Source organism: Haliotis cracherodii, unplaced genomic scaffold, assembly GCF_022045235.1.
Source record: "Haliotis cracherodii isolate W230 unplaced genomic scaffold, xgHalCrac1.p SCAF_11, whole genome shotgun sequence".
In the NCBI taxonomy this organism is placed as follows: Eukaryota; Metazoa; Mollusca; class Gastropoda; order Lepetellida; family Haliotidae; genus Haliotis; species Haliotis cracherodii.
In genome coordinates, this window is record NW_027266266.1 from 39,405,114 (window position 1) to 39,426,823 (window position 21,710).

Genomic DNA, 21,710 nt, shown 5'->3' on the forward strand with positions numbered 1-21,710 from the left:
ACAGTATCTGAAAACAGTTTGACACTGCAGCATTAGAAATTGGCACTAGTCACATAGGCCTTGCTAAACTGCTCAATAGTTAAATGTATCGTAAGGACTAGTAGAAAATTTGCCCTTTTCAAGAGTTTTGCTATATGTTATCATAACAAGGACCAGTGGGCTAAAACAGTTAGTTTCTACCGCTGCCCTGACAGCAGTGTGTGACAGCAGTGTGTGACAACAGTGTGTCATGTTGACAATACTATTCTACTTTGTCGTGTGACGCTGGCTCACCTCTTGTCCTTCTCACTGCGAACAACTCTCTTTGTGTCTTCTTCATCATCACTCATCTGAAACACAGCCCTGCAACACAAACATACTTGCATTACAGACGCTTCACCTCACAATCCAAGTCCTCATGACAAGCATACATTTCAGTTTGTTAACATAAAAAATATACTGTTTCCAATAGTATCATATGTCTATATCTCATGATATCTACCAAGATCCATTGTTCAATAAACATTTTCAATATCAAAATAAAATAAAAAAGATCTGTTCACACATGTGCATATATTAACTAGTACCTTTGATGCTGATATGTTTATTTTAATTTCCTTCTAAAACATTGATTGACTTGATTTCAAGCATGCTGTTCTACTCCACAATCCCACATCAGGAATAACATGGCCAAGATCTCTATTGTTGGTGAGATAATGTTTGTTTGTTTGTTGTTTAACGCTGCACTCAGCAATATACCACCTATATGACCGAGGTCTGTAAATAATTGAGTATGGACCAGACAATCTAGTGATTGATATCATGAGCATCGATTCACACAATTGGGATACGATAACATGCATCAACCAAGACAGCAAGTCTGACCACCGATCCCGTTAGTTGACTCTTACGACAAGCATGGTCGCCTTTTACGGCCAGCATAGGTTGCTGAAGACAAATTCTAACCTGGATCTTCACGTGTCTGGAGAGTTAATGACTTTGTTGATAAATATTTTAAGAGTGACTAATTAAGGTACACACAGAACACCCACCTGGTAGCAGCTGGGCGCTGGGGCTGCAACTCCTCACCGCTCGATTCACTCTCCGATTCCGATTCGGAACCCGCACGAAAGAAACGCGACATCTTTGATACTGAAACAAACACAATAGAAATCACCAACAGGTTCATAATGATCAAAAGCATAAGCACACAGGAATGATTTTCTGACTGATTCAGTGAGTGAGTGAGTTGGGTTGGGTTTAAGTTAACGCCACTTTTAACAGTATTCCAGTTATATCACGGCGTGGCAGCTGAATGTGTGAGGAAAGCCCGAAGTGATGCAGGTTTCAGACGTTTACCACTTCGGTGAAACCCACGAGGACGGGTATGGTGCTGACACACCTAGAAACATAATAGGGGCGAACCGGGATTCGAACCCACAATCATAGGTTTCTGGCGTGCCCAAGGGACGCAACTCTGCACAGCGAATTGCAGCACCTTAGACGACTGGGCCACCCATGCACCCTGACTGATTCAGACCATGCCCGACAACTAGTGATGACTGGGAAGGAATGGAGAGCAGTGAAAAAATATTTCCTCCAACAAATATATATTATGGTAGCAGGGGTTTAACGCTATGTTCAAGGTCGTTGTACTTGTATAGCGATGTGCATGCACGTTTTGTACTTGTACTATCCTGGCCCAATGTCATTTTTATACTGCTAGTCCACTGAGATACCATGCCGCACCTTAACAGATTCGCCATTCAGACACAGTATACTGGCTCCAAGCCAACCAATCCTTGTTTACCTTTTAACACTGTTTGGTAAGCAATGGACAAATGGAAGGGAACCTCAGACCGTTCCCTGTTTGCATAACAAAATACCTAAATAATCATTTAACATACTGCCATCCAAACTGTGTCACACCTCATCTGGACTGCTATGCAGCCTCTTGACATACACACTTGGACCTTCTTTCCATCCCCATTTTTAAAGGATATTTCCTCTCATTAAGTTTCTAAGGGCAAGTATAAACGGTTAGATTTCTTTCAAGGCACACCATTTTATACATTGTTGTGAGTCACGATATGTTAAAGGGGCACTGATCTAAAGCAATTCCCTGGGACTGGTTGTTGCCTTTGTTATTGCTTTTCCCTGTGAGTACCTGGATGATATGCAAACGGAGAGTGACAAGAGACTGGGCTACCGTCTGCAAGGACAGCTAAAGAACTTGGAGGCAATATTTTGACAAAAAGAACGGCAGAGCTCATCAGATGTCATCATTTGGAAATACCCCTGATGGTTAAAGTTTAATAATAAAAAAAAAAGTATCCGTGCCATGAAAGCATTTTTGGATTTCGGATTGCGTCGATAATATGATTACTACTCCCTTGTTGTCATCCTAGTTTTCTGGTATAACCCTACACTTGTGTATTTGTCGTCATTCACTTGATGCTCAGTTAATGAATTTATTACAGGTATAATTAGTGGTAGCACCACTCAGATTACCTGACAAAGGTTCCTATTTGGCATTTATTGTATCTGGGGTAATTATTCAATCTAAATCCAGTTTTGAAGTGAGGTGAAATGTGTGTTATGTAATATGCACCTCGCAGCCCAGCAAGAGATGGTCAGTTGATTTACTTTTTTGTAAATCAACGGATTGTTCCCAATCATCAAAGGATTAACAGAAAATATGTTGATTGATTAATCACTGTTATCTTGCACAGTGGATATGTCAAAAGTGAGTCTTTACATGTCTAGGTTTACTGAAACAAAGGGAATACACTCATATCATGGCGTGAAGTGCCGATGTAAAATCATACTTTGTTCAAAGGGTTAATCGATAATATGTTGATTGATTGCTCATTGTTATCTAACTCAATGGATTTTTTTACGTGTGAAAATAGTTGTCACATGGGCTTTCTCAGCCGACCTTTGAGACTTGACACCTATGTGAAACACCTAAAACAATCTGAGTGATCATTTGAGAAACGAACACGGGTTATAATATCCCAAAACGATATATATATATTAAAATATTTGATTGGTACAGAGACATGTGACATCGAGTAAGTTTCTTTGTACAGCTGCAGACGTTTGGGATATTGTTCCTTTGTGTGGATATTCACAGATACATTCCTCGAACAAGGAAGCTGCCTAAAATTATATACATAAATTTGGTAGGTTGTAATTATGATATTTGCATTTTGTTTTCCTTCATTTGCTGAAGCATTGAACAGATTCATTTTGGCTGAAAAATCTGTCCATTTATTTAACAGATTGACTAAAATTGATTAAGACGATCAAAAGGGCCTAAAAACATCACAATAGATTATTATGTAGGATTAGAAGCCAAACAATACAGAAATGTACTTTTCATCGTAACATTTTCAGTCTCTTGGTGATGATGGTAAACATAAAAATGTTTGGAACTCGTCATAATAATACAGACGGACATATGTTTTGTTTAACTGAATATTTAGGCTTTTAATAAATTTCCTAAGTGAAAATTTTGCATATCTTGACTGTAGAAATATAAACACGATAAAATAAGCAATGCTCAGGTGAAATATTTACTTTGTGTTGCAAGTCAAAATAGTGCAAACGAAAAGCAAGTGACTTATCAAAACTTTGTCACCATTAATGATGCTTCCCACAAAGAAACCTACATTTCCTTATTATTTCATTTTGTTGATCAATGTGACTATACTATCAATAAAAGTGACAAATGAGCTTACGAATTGCGCAGCAGAGGTCGCGAACTAGTCTAGATTTCTGCCATATCATCCGGGTACTCACAGGGAAAAAACAATAACAAAGGCAACAACCAGTCCCAGGGAATTGCTTTAGATCAGCGCATCTTTAAGGTTGAAACGACTAGTCATCTAGTTGACTGGATAAATGTAGGGCGGGCTAGTTGACATGCATGTTATTCAATATAAAATGATGTTAATAAGTATTCACTACATATCCTTGTCATTTTGCAAGTTCCATTCATAAAACTTTGCCTAAACAAATGCATGGACATTTTCAACAACTCTTGGAGTATTAGTATATTTGCTTGTGTGTCGGCAACAAGGATCAACATTGATCAACATTGATCAACATTGATCAACACAACAAACTATGACAAAAATAATTCATAATTTTAATTTGATTTGGGTATCCACCCTGGACAGCATATTCAGTTGGTTGTGTGGTGTTTTAACAAATCCTTGTGATTTCTTATAGTTATAACAATTCAAAAGCAGTCAAAACAAGCAACTACCAACAAGTTGACTGCAGGAATTTTGAAGTCCTTTCAGCATCACCGCTGTCCACATAAGTTACATGTTAAAATAATTCATAAGTGATTGCAAGCAAGCTTAAAATGCTAGGATCAATCATTAGTCCATCATCTGTGGGTAACAGATGCTAATACAACATGTATTCTGACAGATATAATGTGTTACTTGGTAAACATGTCAAGTGTTATATTTCCAACATAGTATGTACCACAAGTATATATGTTTCGACACCTGAAACCTATCCAAAAGTAGCCTGATGAGGAAAAGACCAAGAATGAAAATTAAAATATAAATCGTTCCTTCCTCTTCCCGCCTCACAACATTCAGTATGGAGAATCAGAACGTGAGAATCAGTGTTATCATTGTCAACGAGACATTTCGTATCCGTATCATTAGCCTAATACACAAACATGAATAACATTGTCACTAAATGATAATCAAACCGTGTTACTCTTAGACATTTAACCAACAATCTTGCCATATGTTCGAGTAGAAGCGATCTTATGGTATTTCATTAATGGACCATACGCCAATACCGGTCATTTCCACCCAAGAAATGCGTTCAATCTGAGGCAAAAGTCGAAACTAATTACCTGTTTTATGGATACAGAAAGCATATGCTGATAGTTTTCTTGAATACTGTACAGAAAGAGGCTCAATTAACCCCCCAACTGCAAAAAAGATTGCAGCAGATTCGTGGTGAAACTTTCAGAATTTACCACATGGGATATTCAACGTCACTCTTTTCTGTGCAATATGACGTGGTACACGAACAAATAATTTTTCGGATCTAACCGAACAAGGCCAAACGTTTGTATTAATGTCTCCAAATGAAAGTTTACAAAATTGAACGCTTTTCATAAATCATTTTAAACTCATTTAATCATCTGAACTTTTGCTACGAATCATTTCCATATATAGGTGTGTGCTTCGTCTACACCTATTTTTATATGTTTTGCCCGGACTTTAAGAAACTTCCGGGAACTCGCCGGAAGTGTTAGACGAACACATGCACATGTGCTTTGGCCAAATAGGAAAATGGGAAAGAAGGCCAAAGTTGGAAAAGCTAGGAAGGACAAGTTTTACAAACTAGCGAAAGAGACAGGTATACGTTTTAAAATCAGGAAAACGTTTTGCTATTTGTGTCACTATGTTATTTGTTAATTTGGTCAACGCAGGAACATTTTACTCGCCACATCAAGTAAATGAAATTATAAACATCAGCTTTTTAATCTATTTCTTTAAAGATGACGACAGTGACACATACTCGACAGCTTAACCGATGAATTGATGTCTCTCTGTTTCCCCTTATTCAGCGTTAATCCTGGCTTATTTCAAACTAACACTTTTGCGAAGACAATTGGGATGATTATTATCACATCTTATGATAATTTGGTAAAAACTGTCATAATTAGAATCACTAATCTTTCTTAATTACTTAATTACTCTGAGTAAAGTGTTCAACATGTCATGTGCCATAAGTGTTTTAATCGAGACGGATGACAACTTTACCCCTTTGGAAAGTTTCATGGAGAAACACTCTAAGCATTTGATATTGAGTGATCAGTTGATTGTTTCAGGATATCGAGCTCGATCTGCCTTCAAATTGATACAACTCAACAGAAAGTTTGAATTTTTGGAGAAGGCCCGTGTAGTGGTGGACCTATGTGCAGCCCCGGGAGGATGGCTGCAAGTTGCATCCCAGAACACGCCGATTTCCAGTCTCATAGTCGGTAAGTTGACCTCTACAGCAGTACACGCCCATCTCCAGTCTCATAGCCGGTAATTTGGCCTCTACAGCAGAACACGCCGATCTCCAGTCTCATAGTCGGTAAGTTGGCCTCTACAGCAGAACACGGCTATCTCCAGTCTCATAGTCGGTAAGTTGGCCTCTACAGCAGAACACGCCCATCTCCAGTCTCATAGTCAGTAATTTGGCCTCTACAGCAGAACACGCCGATCTCCAGCCTCATAGTCGGTAAGTTGGCCTCTACAGCAGAACACGCCTATCTCCAGCCTCATAGTCGGTAAGTTGGCCTCTACAGCAGAACGCCTATCTCCAGTCTCATAGTCGGTAAGTTGGCCTCTACAGCAGAACACGCCTATCTGCAGTCTCATAGCCGGTAAGTTGGCCTCTACAGCAGAACACGCCCATCTCAGTCTCATTGTCATTAACATAGTGTTTTTGGCCCCGACTTTAGAACACCTTCATTGTCAGTATGTTCAAATGTTTTTTACTCATGATAGACCACCAGGTAAGCAACATTGCCAATATTTAGCGTGTATGTCCCCATTTTGTCATTACTGGTATTCTGTTTGGCAGGTATTGACTTGGTCTCCATTCGTCCGATCCCCAAGTGTACAACCTTCCAGGCAGATATCACAACAGAGAAGTGTCGCCAGGTAAGCGCTGATCAAATAGCTGCCCCCTCTGTTGGAAGCTTAGATAACTGCTACTAGTGCGAGTAGTGACTGAAAATTATTTCGATATTAATGGCAATCCTGGTCAGAAAAAAATGCAGGAACAGGTCTTCAGCAGCCAATGCTTGTCATAAGAGGCGCAGACCACCATCATACAGCTGGAATATTGCTGAGTGCGGCGTTTAACAACAAACAAACAAGAGGCGACCAACGGGATTGGGTGGTTAGACTCGCTGACTTGGTTGATATACCAATTGCGTAGATCAATGATCATGATGTCAATCACTAGATTGTCTGGTCCATACTCAATTATTTACAACACTGCCGTCATATAGCTGGAATATTGCTGAGAGGTATCAAAAAACAATCAAACAATGCGGACTCTCCTCATACCTGGTACCGAAAACTGTGATAGAACTGGAATACTGTGCAGCACAAACCATACTTATGGAGGGAAATGTTGTAGGTGGCTATTACAATGTTAAAACTGTAGTTTCTGTGGTATAAATACCTCATGAGTGGACATAGTACTCCCCAGGAGCCTACGAGGGAATACTGTCAGCTTGGCTTCATTGGTGGCATGGCTGACTGTGTGATTGTGTGACTGGTGGCGTGATGAGTTGTGTGACTGGTGGCGTGACGGATTGTGTGACTGGTGGCATGACAGATTGTGTGACTGGTGGCGTGATGAGTTGTGTGACTGGTGGCGTGATGAGTTGTGTGACTGGTAGCGTATCAATTTGTATGACTGGTGGCGTGATAAGTTGTGTGACTAGTAGTGTGATGAGTTGTGTGACTGGTGGCATGATGGGTTGTGTGACTGGTGGCGTGATGGATTGTTTAACTGGCGATATGACGGATTGTGTGACTGGTGGTGTGGCAGATTGTGTGACTGGTGGCGTGACAGATTGTGTAACTGGTGATATGACGGATTGTGTGACTGATGGTGTGGTGGATTGTGTGACTGGTGATATGACAGATTGTGTGACTGGTGGCATGACAGATTGCGTGACGGATTGTGTGACTGGTGATATGATGGATTGTGTGACTGGTGACGTGACAGATTGTGTGACTGGTGATATGACGGATTGTGTGACTGGTGGCGTGACTGATGGTGTGGTGGATTGTGTGACTGGTGATATGACGGATTGTGTGACTGGTGGCATGACAGATTGCGTGACGGATTGTGTGACTGGTGATATGACGGATTGTGTGACTGGTGGTGTGACAGATTGTGTGACTGGTGACGTGACGGATTGTGTGACTGGTGGCGTGACAGATTGTGTGACTGGGGGTGTGACGGATTGTGTGACTGGTGCTGCGGCGGATTGTGTGACTGGTGGCGTGACAGATTGTGTGACTGGTGGCGTGACGGATTGTGTGACTGTTGTGTGGCGGATTGTGTGACTGGTGCTGTGGCGGATTGTGTGACTGGTGGCGTGACAGATTGTGTGACTGGTGGCGTGACGGATTGTGTGACTGGTGATATGACGGATTGTGTGACTGTTGTGTGGCGGATTGTGTGACTGGTGATATGACGGATTGTGTGACTGGTGGCCTGACAGATTGTTTGACTGGTGATATGACGGATTGTGTGACTGGTGATATGACGGTTTTTGTGAGACTGAGATTGTGTGAACCACTGATTTCTACTAGAGGAGCATTCAGACAATAGCCCAGTCATTCCCTTCAAACACCTGTTACTTGCTGCATTCTCAGGGTTTAAAATCCCCTTTATTGAAGTGTCATTGGCTCAGTTAAATATGTTTTTGGTGCCTGTCACGCACACATAGAAATATGTTTGTAACAAATATACCTTTTGACACTATTTTGTACATGGAGCCAATGTTAGGTACACTTTCACACTCATCAGTCCTCAAAGGTCCAACAACTTTGGTCACCATGGTGATTGAAATTTCAACTTGAGGACCAGTATTATTTGAGCAGTCTCCACTTGGCTGCTTGCAAAAATCAAGCCAGCGATCTGAGCGTAGGGAGACACTGCAAGTATGCTTTACAATATAAATCTGGATATCCAGATATTGGTACGATATTATCAACCTCAATAAAAAGGAAGAGGTCAAACTTTCTAAATGACAACAGTGTGGGTTGACATTTCTACCTGTCTCATGTCTCAATGTCTCATCTCCAGATTCTGAAGCAAGAGCTGAAGACATGGAAAGCAGACGTGTTCCTCAATGATGGCGCTCCTAATGTGGGCAAGAACTGGGTTCATGATGCATTTCAACAAGGTAACACTCATCAGGCAAACAGCAGTTCTTACAGCGCAAGTAAAGTGAAAAGAATACCAAACACTCTACATGCACATGCTTGCAACACATAGATAACGATTTGCGACACAAGAACGCTTGGGGTGAAATAATACATGGGTGCATCGTGAGTTTTCATGCGATGGTATGAAACCTTTTATTCTTTATTGATTCAAGACGATACATCTGCTAAAATAAATTACATTCTCATTTAATGACCCCCGCCCTCAGTTTTTGTCAGTCAAATATCAGTACATGTGTTGCAATTAGCTTTCTACTTCACTACTAAAATAACGGCAACGAACATGTGTCTACAGCTAGCTTATCCTTTGGAACCTGCCCTGAAATATTTATAGTCAAGAAGATTTCACGTGGTTTGACTTAATATGCGTATAGCTATACATATCGTATTTTGACCTATGTATCATGATACGTATGGTATCGTGACCTTGCTGTATCGATTCACCCAATAACAAAACACAGTAGATGCGTTTTTCCTTCACATCTCAAATTTACATCATTCACAATCCAACCAAAAGTGAAACAGCAAATGGCTCCTTGTGGGTGAGAAAATGTCTGTTATGCTTTGTCAAGGGAATGATCTTGGTTTGGAAACTTCTTTTTCTTGGGTGGCATCAAACTAACTATTGTGATCGCAGTATCATCCTGCTCAACCGGCAGTATCTCAAGGAATTTCTACAGATTTAGGATGCTAGCCCTTGAGATGATTTGTGGCGTCAACCCACTGCTCAGCGACATATAACAGTGGTCAGGAATCCTCATTGGAAACAAAGCCAATGAAGGGAAGTTTGATGCCCGGTCTTAATCATGAACTTGGATTCGGCAAAACCAAGTGCCGACCCCTCTTAGAATTGGGAATAAATTGTAAATCAATCTGTGCATGTTGCCACAGTGGAATACTGTTTGTTGTCTGTAATCCCTTTTTTGTGCCAAAACTTACTAAATGATTAATATGTTCTCTCACACATTGATATATATTTTATTTGTGGTAAAGGTTTTCAGTCAGTACAGTGTATTTGAATATGGTTCATCAACTATTCACCAGTTAGTTGTGTCATGTATGACATGCCACCCTTAATCCCCTATTGTCTTACCCGTCACCACTCTTGGGTGAATTTCTAACTATAACAATAGGTCCTGAACAAGCAGGAATACCCCATGGAGTACACTGATCACTGTGTCGGATTAACGAGACTGATTAATGAGTGATTTCGGTAATTTGTTGAAAATTAGGTGTGTCAGAGTCGGAGTGCGAGACTGTCCGATTAATGGGTCTAAATAGCACCGATTTAATCGGTTCCCATCATTAGTGTCGGAGAAAGCCGATGGTCGGATTAACGAGACTTGGCTGTAATTCCAGTAATCACCATTAGCTAGTTCATACACAGGGCGAGGTTCATCCTCAAAAGGCCGATAATCCCAAATAGGAATGAAATTTTTTCCCAATTACATGTTAATATTAATGACTAGTAACTAATTTAATGCTCAGATTTATATTATTGCATTGAATGCAGTATCCAAACAAAATGTTAAATTCCTCTGAATTTTGTAAAGTAAGAACTTTAGAAAAGTCCCAATTTTTTACAAAATAACTATTTGTTCCCAGTTGACATGGACCCTTAGTTTAGAATCCTGGATAGATCACTGTAGGTGAATAGCACTATTACATTTTTAATGCTGGCTAGTATACATCCAAGGGACTTTAGAAATGGTTATCTGTGTGGTGTTTGTATCTATGGAATTCCAACAACATTTCATGACGTTTTTTTTCTGTTCCAGCTGAGTTGACTCTGTATGCCGTGAAGCTTGCAACTGACTTCTTGCGGAAGGGGGGATCGTTTGTCACCAAGGTGTTCCGGTCCAAGGACTACTACTCACTGTTGTGGGTGCTCCAGCAGCTCTTTCACACTGTTAACGCCACCAAACCGCAGGCGTCCAGGAATGAGTCTGCGGAAATCTTTGTGGTGTGCCAAGGCTTCCTGGCGCCGGACAAGATAGATCCCAAGTTCCTGAACCCCAAGCACGTGTTTCAGGATGTGGAGCAGGAGGGCCGCCAGCTTCTGGACCTGATACATCCCGAGAAAAAGAAGAGGTAATGTTGCTGGTGTCAAATATGGTCTCCTTGGTTACGACCTCTAACTTCATTTCATTTGTGGATGTGACAAGTTGTGCCAAAATGTTAATAATAATAAATGGATATTTGTAATGTACTATAGCATGCATAGTCCATCCTTTGCAGCAAGCTCAAGACGTTAACACCATTAATATGCTGGTTTATGGATCAGCGTGCTCTCAATTTTCATTCTCAGATCTTTCAGTGAGGCTTTCAAAGGTTATCAGTCACATTACTGTCTAATCCTACCGGGTACCCGTTCAAGGCAGGTTGAACAGAGGCATATTTCAAACAAAGTCAATTTGTTAAGGAGACACGTCATGTGGTACATATATATACATTCGGTCTTTAGCAACCCATGTCTGTCATAAGAAGCAACTGCGGCATTTAACAACATATACTTCATTGTGGGGCTGTCGAATGCAGTGGTGCACCTGGTACAAGTTAAATTAGTTCCTTATATTGAGGGGGTGGCCAGGTTCCATATTGGTTCCATTCCGACATGGGTACAATGTGTGAAGCCCATTTCTGGTGTCCCCTGTCGTGATATTGCTGGAATATTGCTAAAAGTGGCGTAGAACCATACTTACTCACTCAAATCTTATATCGATTACCCTGTCTACTATCCCACAAGCAAACCTCCAACCCTGGCTGTTTTTATCCAACTGCATGAATTATGCAAATCTGCAGATTAAAATATCCGGATTTGGTGTATATATATTGCAAAATAGATTCTTTGAACTTGGTGAACACTTTTTATTCCTATTGGAGAAGAGCAGTGTAAAAAAAAATACAGATTTTTCTTTTCATTTATATACCTTTCCATGTCACTGATTGGCTTATTTGACATGTTGAAAGCCAGGTCAAAACAAGTTTCTTTTTGGAGAGTTTTTCCTAGTTTTTTGACTCTTGTATAATGTGTATGATTTTGATTTTCATGTCAAATATGTTACATAATTTGATTTAGCAAATATTCATAAACATCAGCTTGCGTATATTGAGAACTTCTGATGTTACTAGTTCCCTGTGTTAAGCTGTGTGTTATGTTCAGATATCAGGAGGGGTACGCTGACGGAGACTCTCCTCTGTTCCACACACTGTTGGCATGTTACTAGTTCCCTGTGTTAAGCTGTGTGTTATGTTCAGATATCGGGTGGGGTACGCTGATGGAGACGCTCCTCTGTTCCAGACACTGTTGGCATGTTACTAGTTCCCTGTGTTAAGCTGTGTGTTATGTTCAGATATCGGGAGGGGTACGCTGACGGAGACTACACTCTGTTCCAGACACTGTTGGCATGTTACTAGTTCCCTGTGTTAAGCTGTGTGTTATGTTCAGATATCGAGAGGGGTACGCTGATGGAGACTACACTCTGTTCCAGACACTGTTGGCATGTTACTAGTTCCCTGTGTTAAGCTGTGTGTTGTGTTCAGATATCGGGAGGGGTACGCTGACGGAGACTCTCCTCTGTTCCAGACACTGTTGGCATGTTACTAGTTCCCTGTGTTAAGCTGTGTTTTATGTTCAGATATCAGCAGGGGTACGCTGATGGAGACTCTCCTCTGTTCCAGACACTGTTGGCATGTTACTAGTTCCCTGTGTTAAGCTGTGTGTTATGTTCAGATATCGAGAGGGGTACGCTGATGGAGACTACACTCTGTTCCACACACTGTCCGCATCACAGTTCCTGGCTGCTGACAACTTCCTCGAGCTCCTGGCAGGATCCAATCAGGTTAGTGCTGTGTCAGTAACCAAATGGCCAACAGACTTTCATTGCGTGTTATGTATTCATCAGTGCTGTGTTGTGGAGTTAGTGCTATGCTTGATGCATTGTGAATACTTCACAGGTTTGTATATACTACAGTCCTGCATCACTCAGTTGTTTAATGCCGCTCTCAGCAGTATTCCAGCTGTATGACAGCAGTCTGTAAATTGGGGGCGGTCGGGTAGCCTAGTGGTTAAAGCGTTCGTGCGTTAAGCCGAACACCCGGGTTTGATTCCCAACATGGGTACAATGTGTGAAGCCCATTTCTGGAGTCCCCCGCCGTGATATTGCTAGAATATTGTTAAAAGCAGCGTAAAACATACACTCACTCACTCACTCACTCACTCACTCACTCACTCACTCACTCACTCACTCACTCACTCACTCACTCACTCACTCACTCACTCACTCACTGTAAATGATTGAGTCTCGACCAGACAATCCAGTGTGACATCATGCACATTGATCCACAATTGGGATGCGATGACATAGATAAATCCAGTCAGCAAGCCTTTCATAGCAAGCATGTGTTGCTGAAGACCTATTCTTCCCCAGATCTTCCCGAGTCCCATCACCCAAGAATACATACAGCTGCTTTGTTGTATAGTCATCAGTATGAACCGACGAGTCCAGCCATGGCCTGGTGCCAGTGAGCAGGAAGTGCTCAGACCAATGACCACTCCGATTACACGGGGACCGCCATTGTGTTTTAGTGGTAGAGCATCTCCCAGGGGAGCGGAAGTTTGGGGGTTCTATCACCGAGTGCATCATATCAAAACACGTTAAAAGATGGTACTTGTTGTTGCCCTGCCTGGCGCTCGGCATTTAGGGGCTCAAACAAGGTCGGCTCATATTTAGTATACTGTGTCTGAGTGGGATATATTCATGTTACACTGTGGCATGTTATCTCACTGAGCTAGCACTACTAAATGGGCATTGGTCGAGGATAGTGTACGCACACACGCACATGTTCCTATATAAGTGCAATAATATTCTTGAATTCAATGTTAAACCCAATTTTACCTCACCTCACCTCACCTCACCTCACCTCACCTTCACGAGAATCATGAGGATGATATAAAATTTATGTGTAAGAAAACTCAGACCCTACAGCTAGTATTATAATTATGCTGGCCCAAGGTAATTCCTACTAGCCTTGGACCCATGTACAAGCATTCATTTCCATCCCTATTGAATGATTGTAATTCCATCCATTCACAAAGTAGACACAATTTATGGATAACTATTTGCTGCTTGGCAAGGGTATAAGGATCTATACCAAAACGCCGCCTTCACAATATTAAAGAAGTTGTTATCCATCAATCGTGTCTACTTTGTCATCCATCAACTTCTAAGTAATGCCTATCAAACTATCCATCCGTCCATTCAGTCAAGTGTGTTGGGTGTGACAGTCTGTGTAATGACTTTGTGACAGGTCACACTTGATGAGGAGCGGATCACGAACCACCGTCTGACCACACCCGAGGTGAAGGAATGTCTGAAGGACATCAAAGTGTTGGGCAAGAAAGACATCAAGTAAGACATGGCTGTGGTGTTGTTATGTTGATAATTGTCTGTGCAGGGACATCAAGTAAGACATGGCTGTGGTGTTGTTATGTTGATAATTGTCTGTGCAGGGACATCAAGTAAGACATGGCTGTGGTGTTGTTATGTTGATAATTGGCTGTGCAGGGACATCAAGTAAGACATGGCTGTAGTACTGTTATGTTGATAATTGGCTGTGCAGGGACATCAAGTAAGACATGTCTGTAGTACTCTTATGTTGATAATTGGCTGTGCAGGGACATCAAGTAAGACATGGCTGTAGTACTCTTATGTTGATAATTGGCTGTGCAGGGACATCAAGTAACACATGGCTGTGGTGTTGTTATGTTGATAATTGGCTGTGCAGGGACATCAAGTAAGACATGTCTGTAGTACTGTTATGTTGATAATTGGCTGTGCAGGGACATCAAGTAAGACATGTCTGTAGTACTGTTACGTTGATAATTGGCTGTGCAGGGACACCAAGTTAGACATGGCTGTAGTATTGTTATGTTGATAATTGGCTGTGCAGGGACATCAAGTAAGACATGTCTGTAGTATTGTTATGTTGATAATTGGCTGTGCAGGGACATCAAGTAAGACATGTCTGTAGTACTGTTATGTTGATAATTGGCTGTGCAGGGACATCAAGTAAGACATGTCTGTAGTACTGTTACGTTGATAATTGGCTGTGCAGGGACACCAAGTAAGACATGTCTGTAGTATTGTTACGTTGATAATTGGCTGTGCAGGGACATCAAGTAAGACATGTCTGTAGTACTGTTATGTTGATAATTGGCTGTGCAGGGACATCAAGTAAGACATGGCTGTAGTATTGTTATGTTGATAATTGGCTGTGCAGGGACATCAAGTAAGACATGTCTGTAGTATTGTTATGTTGATAATTGGCTGTGCAGGGACATCAAGTAAGATATGGCTGTAGTATAGGTATGTTGATAATTGGCTGTGCAGGGACATCAAGTAAGACATGTCTGTAGTACTGTTATGTTGATAATTGGCTGTGCAGGGACATCAAGTAAGACATGTCTGTAGTATTGTTATGTTGATAATTGGCTGTGCAGGGAAGACATCAACTAACTAAGTCATGTCTGTGGTATTGTTAGGTTCATCAAAGTTCTGGTCATCGTTGTAAACACATTTATGTATACATATATAAAGAGACCAAGTGTTGAATGGTTGGTGCAGGTTGTAATTCCCGTCTGTTGCAGGGGCTTGCTGACGTGGCGGAAGAAGCTGCGAGAGGAGCTCGGCGTAGAGGCTGTTGCCATCACCGAGGACGCAGCAGCGGCAGACAGGTGATCATGGTTTTCCAAGTTGTCTGTTTCATGTAAAATCCTCAATTTCAGCGATGGAGACACAGCAGTAAGCAGCACAGGGGGGCTGGGGGGGGGGGTGGGGGGTCCAAGGGGCCAGTGTTTGCTCAATTTTAGTATCAAAGAAAATGTGTCTTCTACAGTTGGATATTACTTCAGAACGTTTTATGTCACAAGCTTAAGTTTACCCTGCTTTAAAAACCTATACTAAATAACCTCTATTGGGGGGTTATAGGTTCTTGTTTCATTTACGAAGAACTGAAAATAAATTATTTTATCTCCGTTGTCAAGTTTTTTTGGTATAGTATATATTCCTAATTGTTTTTGTATACAATAATCTCTACAATATTACATCAGCTTAGTCGGTCCATCTAAGAATCGATCCTGAGGATATCAATCACTGGATTGTCAGGTCTAAACTCGATTATTTATGAACCGCCATCATTTTGAATTGGTGAGAGCGACATCAAACAACAAACAAGATCCAACAAATTTAAAAATGTACCCTATGGGGATCTAACAAATCTGCTGTTTTGGTTGTGTAACAAATCTAGACCTGCTATATTGCTTTTGTGATAAAGGGAGGTCTGCTATGTTGGTTGTGTAATAGCAGGCAGTTCTGTTGACAGACCTGATGGCAGCAAGGATGATGCTGAACGGAGTGATGAAGAGGACCTGGAGGTGGAGAAGCAGCTGGTGAAGATGGAGGATGATGAGCGGAAGGCCCTCAAGAGGTAAACACAGTCCTCACTAACTCAGCACCAGCCCCTCACTAACTCAGCCACAGCCCCTCACTAACTCAGCAACAGCCCCTCGCTAACTCAGCAACAGCCCTTCACTAACTCAGCAACAGCCCCTCACTAACTCAGCCACCGCCCCTCACTAACTCAGCAACAACTCCTCACTAACTCAGCAACAGCCCCTCACTAACTCAGAAACAGCCCTTCACTAACTCAGCAACAGCCCTCACTAACTCAGCAACAGCCCCTCACTAACTCAGCAACAGTCCCTCACTAACTCAGCAACAGCCCCTCACTAACTCAGAAACAGCCCCTCACTAACTCAGCAACAGCTCCTCACTAACTCAGCAACAGCCCTTCACTAACTCAGCAACAGCCCCTCACTAACTCAGCAACAGTCCCTCACTAACTCAGCCACTGCCCCTCACTAACTCAGCAACAGCCCTTCACTAACTCAGCAACAGCACCTCACTAACTCAGGAACAGCTCCTCACTAACTCAGCAACAGCCCCTCACTAACTCAGCAACAGCCCCTCACTAACTCAGCAACAGCCCTTCACTAACTCAGCAACAACACCTCACTAACTCAGGAACAGCTCCTCACTAACTCAGCAACAGCCCCTCACTAACTCAGCAACAGCCCCTCACTAACTCAGCAACAGTCCCTCACTAACTCAGCAACAGTCCCTCACTAACTCAGCAACAGCCCCTCACTAACTCAGCAACAGCCCCTCACTAACTCAGAAACAGCTCCTCACTAACTCAGCAACAGTCCCTCACTAACTCAGCAACAGCCCCTCACTAACTCAGCAACAGCCCCTCACTAACTCAGCAACAGTCCCTCACTAACTCAGCAACAGCCCCTCACTAACTCAGCAACAGCCCCTCACTAACTCAGAAACAGCCCCTCACTAACTCATCAACAGCCCTCACTAACTCAGCAACAGTCCCTCACTAACTCAGCAGCACCCCCTCACTAACTCAGGAACATTTGTTGGATGTTTTCACTCGGTATGTGTGTCTTTGTGAAGGATGTTTTCACTCAGTATGTGTGTTTGTGGGATGTTTTCACTCAGTATGTGTGTCTTTGTGAAGGATGTTTTCACTCTGTATGTGTGTTTGTGGGATGTTTTCACTCTGTATGTGTGTCTTTGTGGGATGTTTTCACTCTGTATGTGTGTCTGTGGGATGTTTTCACTCTGTATGTGTGTCTTTGTGGGATGTTTTCACTCTGTATGTGTGTCTGTGGGATGTTTTCACTCTGTATGTGTGTCTGTGGGATGTTTTCACTCTGTATGTGTGTCTTTGTGGGATGTTTTCACTCTGTATGTGTGTTTGTGGGATGTTTTCACTCTGTATGTGTGTTTGTGGGATGTTTTCACTCAGTATGTGTGTCTTTGTGGGATGTTTTCACTCTGTATGTGTGTCTGTGGGATGTTTTCACTCAGTATGTGTGTCTTTGTGGGATGTTTTTACTCTGTATGTGTGTCTTTGTGGGATGTTTTCACTCTGTATGTGTGTCTGTGGGATGTTTTCACTCAGTATGTGTGTCTTTGTGGGATGTTTTCACTCTGTATGTGTGTCTGTGGGATGTTTTCACTCAGTATGTGTGTCTGTGGGATGTTTTCACTCAGTATGTGTGTCACTGTAGGAAGTTGAAGAAGATACGTCGAGAGAAGACCAAGTTGCGACACAAGATGGATATGAAAATGGTTCTGCCCAATGACAAACCAGACATCACTGACGATGTGGACATATTTGATTTAAAGAAGATAAAGAACAAGAAGGTAGGTGTCTCTGTGGTCATGTTGGTGTGAGGAATCACAGCCTGTACCATGTGCACCGCCAACATTGTCAGCATGTGGGGCGTGAGAGCTGAGCAATTATCAGTAACTATTGTGATTGAGTAGTTCAGGGAGTTGAGATGCATCATGATCAGGAAGTCCTCGACATTGAGGGGGCATTCACTTTTCCTTCCCTGTATAAACATCCATCAACTACTCATTTCATCTGGAGTATGTGCACATTTATAATCGTTTGTAGGTACCATTACTCCACACTCACTCCACCACAACAACTGGTCTGGGATAGAATAGGTCTTCAGCAACCCATTTTTGCTGTAAAAGGCAACTATGCATGTTATAGGAGGCGACTAATGGAATCAGGTGGTCAGGCTCGCTGACTTGGTTGATTCATATCATCGTATCCCAATTTCATTTCTGAATGCTCATGATATCAATCACTGGATTGTCTGGCCCAGACTCGATTATTTACAGACCGCCGTCATATAGCTGTAATATTGCTGAGTGCGGCATAAACAACAAACTAGCAACAAGCCTCCGTGGTCTAGTGGGAGTGTCCGCCGGAGAGTGGTAGGTCGGGGGTGTGATCCCTGGCCACGTCATACCAAAAGATGTTAAAAGTTGGTACTTGTCTGAGTGGGATGTTCATGTTAAACTGCGGCATGGTATCTCAGTGGACTGGCACAATAAATCGGCATTAGTACGCACATGCACATGTACATGCACATGTGCATGCACGCACACACACACACAGAGGCTTCACATATATTTGTCTAATTATAACTGGTTTCATTTGTGTGTATATTTGTGTGTGTCTGTTTCTAAAAATATGTCATCTTGATAGAGAAACAATTAGCTCCATTTAATTTGAAAAGGCGCCTCAGTGAAATGGGAAATTGAGAACCAGAGGGAAATCTAGACTTGCCACATCTATAACTTTATGTATTGGATGGGAAAATATTATGGTTCATAATATTAATATACTTGGTGTCATTATGGAAGGGTCATCGAGGTATGTAGCGTGTCAACCATGGACAGAGGTCATCAAGTGTCAGTAGCTCGGCCTGAGAATGTTGACAAAGTGATTAACAGTTGATGTTTGTGCCTTTGTTACACTGATTGGGTGCTTTTATGAAATTGGAAAAGCGGACGACTACTAGTATTTATATGGTGAAAAGTGCAAGATTGAACCTGACGAAAAAGGCTACCCAAATCACGGTCCTGAATGCAACCAGTGGTTAAGCCCATGCATGTGCAATACAAATAACAGTCAATGTGAATGTGGGTGTAATATGATTCATTCCAGATACAACTGAACTGCAGTCTTGGAAGTTGAAAATATGACATTTTTCAATACTTTTATCTCTTATTATCTGTGTGACCCTTTAGTAACGATGCTGAGTATACAGACATGATGACAGTGATTGACAATTTATAGAACATTTGGGTGTAAGATGGCCGGCCGGCCGACAACCAGAGTTCCTCTGATGAAGGGTTATAGTTCTGATGCTTGTGTTCCAGCACCTGAAGGCTGTGGATGAGGATGACCAGGCGATGCAAGAGGAGGAGCTGGAGTGGGACAATGACCCACTGCCTCCGCCCGCTAAGCGCCGGACATTGTCGTATGACCGACACACCAAGGACTACCTGGAGAGGGAGGATGCTTCAGAGGAGGAGTACGACTCCGACCCGGAACTGCAGGATGACGATCGGCCCGGACCTGGGGCAGATGTGTAGGTTTCCTCTATGAGAATAGTACTGGGTACAAGGGGATCTCTGTGCTACGGTGTCATAATGCCCATATTTAGCAGCCCCCTGCAATATGGGAATTATTCTTGAATGATTGTATGACATTGAAGGTCAAAGTCTGAACCATCTGAAATGGTGATGTACATTTGATAGTGCTATGTTATAGCTCATAAGTTTCAGAACGATGTCATCGCTTTGATTTCATGTAGATGTGACCACTTTGATTTCATACAGATGTCATCACTCTGATTTCATATAGATGTCATCGCTCTGATTTCATATAGATGTCACAGCTTTGATTTCATATCGATGTGACCTCTTTGATTTCATATCGATGTGGCCGCTTTGATTTCATATCGATGTGACCTCTTTGATTTCATATCGATGTGGCCGCTTTGATTTCATATCGATGTGGCCGCTTTGATTTCATATCGATGTGACCGCTTTGATTTCATATCGATGTGACCGCTTTGATTTCATATTGATGTGACTGCTTTGATTTCATATTGATGTGACCACTTTGATTTCATATTGATGTCATCGCTTTGATTTCATACAGATGTCATCACTTTGATTTCTTATAGGTCTCATCGCTTTGATTTCATATCAATTGTCAGTTTAGCATATTTAGGTATTGTGTGGGTTGTGCTTTGCTGGAAGCCAGTTAAACTAAAGACTTTATGTTTCATATGCTGTATAGTGTATGCCTGTCTAGACACTTGTGTATTTGTGTGCAGGGAAGAAGGAGAACACAACCCTCTCCTGGTGGACTTGCAGAAGCCAGGGGTGAAGACAAGCAATAGGACCAACTCCTGGTTCAGCAAGGTAGGCAACTCCATGGGTACGGCAAGGTGGATCAACACCTGGTTCAGCAAGGTAGGCAACTCCGTGGGTACAGCAGGGTGGACCACACCTGGTTCAGCAAGGTAGGCGACTCCGTGGGTAAGGCGGGGTGGCTCAACACCTGGTTCAGCATGGAGGGTATATGAGGTTAGGGTGGGGCCTGAGTGGGGTGGGTGAAGTGAGGGCGGTGCCTGAGTGGGTTGGATGAAGTGAGGGCGGGGCCTGAGTGCGGAGGATGAGGTGAAGGTGGGGTGTGAGTGGGAGGGATGAGGTGAAGGCGGGGCCTGAATGAGAGGGATGAGGTTAGGGCGGGGCCTGAGTGGGTTGGATGAAGTGAGGGTGGGGCCTGAGTGGGTTGGATGAAGTGAGGGCGGGGCCTGAGTGCGGAGGATGAGGTGAAGGCGGGGTGTGAGTGGGAGGGATGAGGTGAAGGTGGGGCCTGAATGGGAGGGATGAGGTTAGGGCGGGGCCTGAGTGGGAGGATGAGTGAGGGTGGGGCCTGAGTGGGAGGTATGAGGTGAGGGTGGGGCCTGAGTGGGAGGGATGAGGTTAGGATGGGGCCTGAGTGGGGAGGATGAGGTGAGGGTGGGGCCTGAGTGGGGAGGATGAGGTGAAGGCGGGGCCTGAATGGGAGGGATGAGGTTAGGGCGGGGCCTGAGTGGGAGGATGAGTGAGGGTGGGGCCTGAGTGGGAGGGATGAGGTGAGGGTGGGGCCTGAGTGGGAGGGATGAGGTGAGGGTGGGGAGGATGAGGTGAGGGTGGGGCCTTAGTGGGAGGGATGAGGTGAGGGCGGGGCCTGAGTGGGGAGGATGAGGTTAGGGTGGGGCCTGAGTGGGGA

General features: G+C 42.8%; 2 protein-coding genes across 6 annotated transcripts in view; one reads left to right on the forward strand and one right to left on the reverse strand.

Annotated features, from left to right (window-relative positions):
* Positions 1–5,001, reverse strand: part of LOC139456482 (eukaryotic translation initiation factor 3 subunit C-like) — a 42,935-nt gene extending 37,934 nt beyond the window's left edge. For all 5 annotated transcript variants that reach the window (XM_071238215.1, XM_071238216.1, XM_071238214.1 and 2 more), the window contains exons 1-3: positions 4,865–5,001; positions 1,032–1,131; positions 274–342 (exon numbers count right to left, since the gene is read on the reverse strand). In XM_071238215.1, coding sequence (XP_071094316.1) covers positions 274–342; positions 1,032–1,123 — 161 coding nt within the window. In that variant the 5' untranslated portion in view covers positions 1,124–1,131; positions 4,865–5,001. The remainder of the gene's footprint in view (positions 1–273; positions 343–1,031; positions 1,132–4,864) is intronic.
* Positions 5,002–5,265: 264 nt separating this feature from the next.
* LOC139456483 (pre-rRNA 2'-O-ribose RNA methyltransferase FTSJ3-like) overlaps positions 5,266–21,710 on the forward strand; it is a 29,678-nt gene continuing 13,233 nt past the window's right edge. The window contains exons 1-12 of the mRNA XM_071238219.1: positions 5,266–5,376; positions 5,852–6,004; positions 6,595–6,674; positions 8,845–8,944; positions 10,763–11,075; positions 12,718–12,826; positions 14,295–14,395; positions 15,634–15,720; positions 16,368–16,472; positions 18,130–18,265; positions 19,802–20,013; positions 20,767–20,854. Coding sequence (XP_071094320.1) covers positions 5,310–5,376; positions 5,852–6,004; positions 6,595–6,674; positions 8,845–8,944; positions 10,763–11,075; positions 12,718–12,826; positions 14,295–14,395; positions 15,634–15,720; positions 16,368–16,472; positions 18,130–18,265; positions 19,802–20,013; positions 20,767–20,854 — 1,551 coding nt within the window. The 5' untranslated portion in view covers positions 5,266–5,309. The remainder of the gene's footprint in view (positions 5,377–5,851; positions 6,005–6,594; positions 6,675–8,844; positions 8,945–10,762; positions 11,076–12,717; positions 12,827–14,294; positions 14,396–15,633; positions 15,721–16,367; positions 16,473–18,129; positions 18,266–19,801; positions 20,014–20,766; positions 20,855–21,710) is intronic.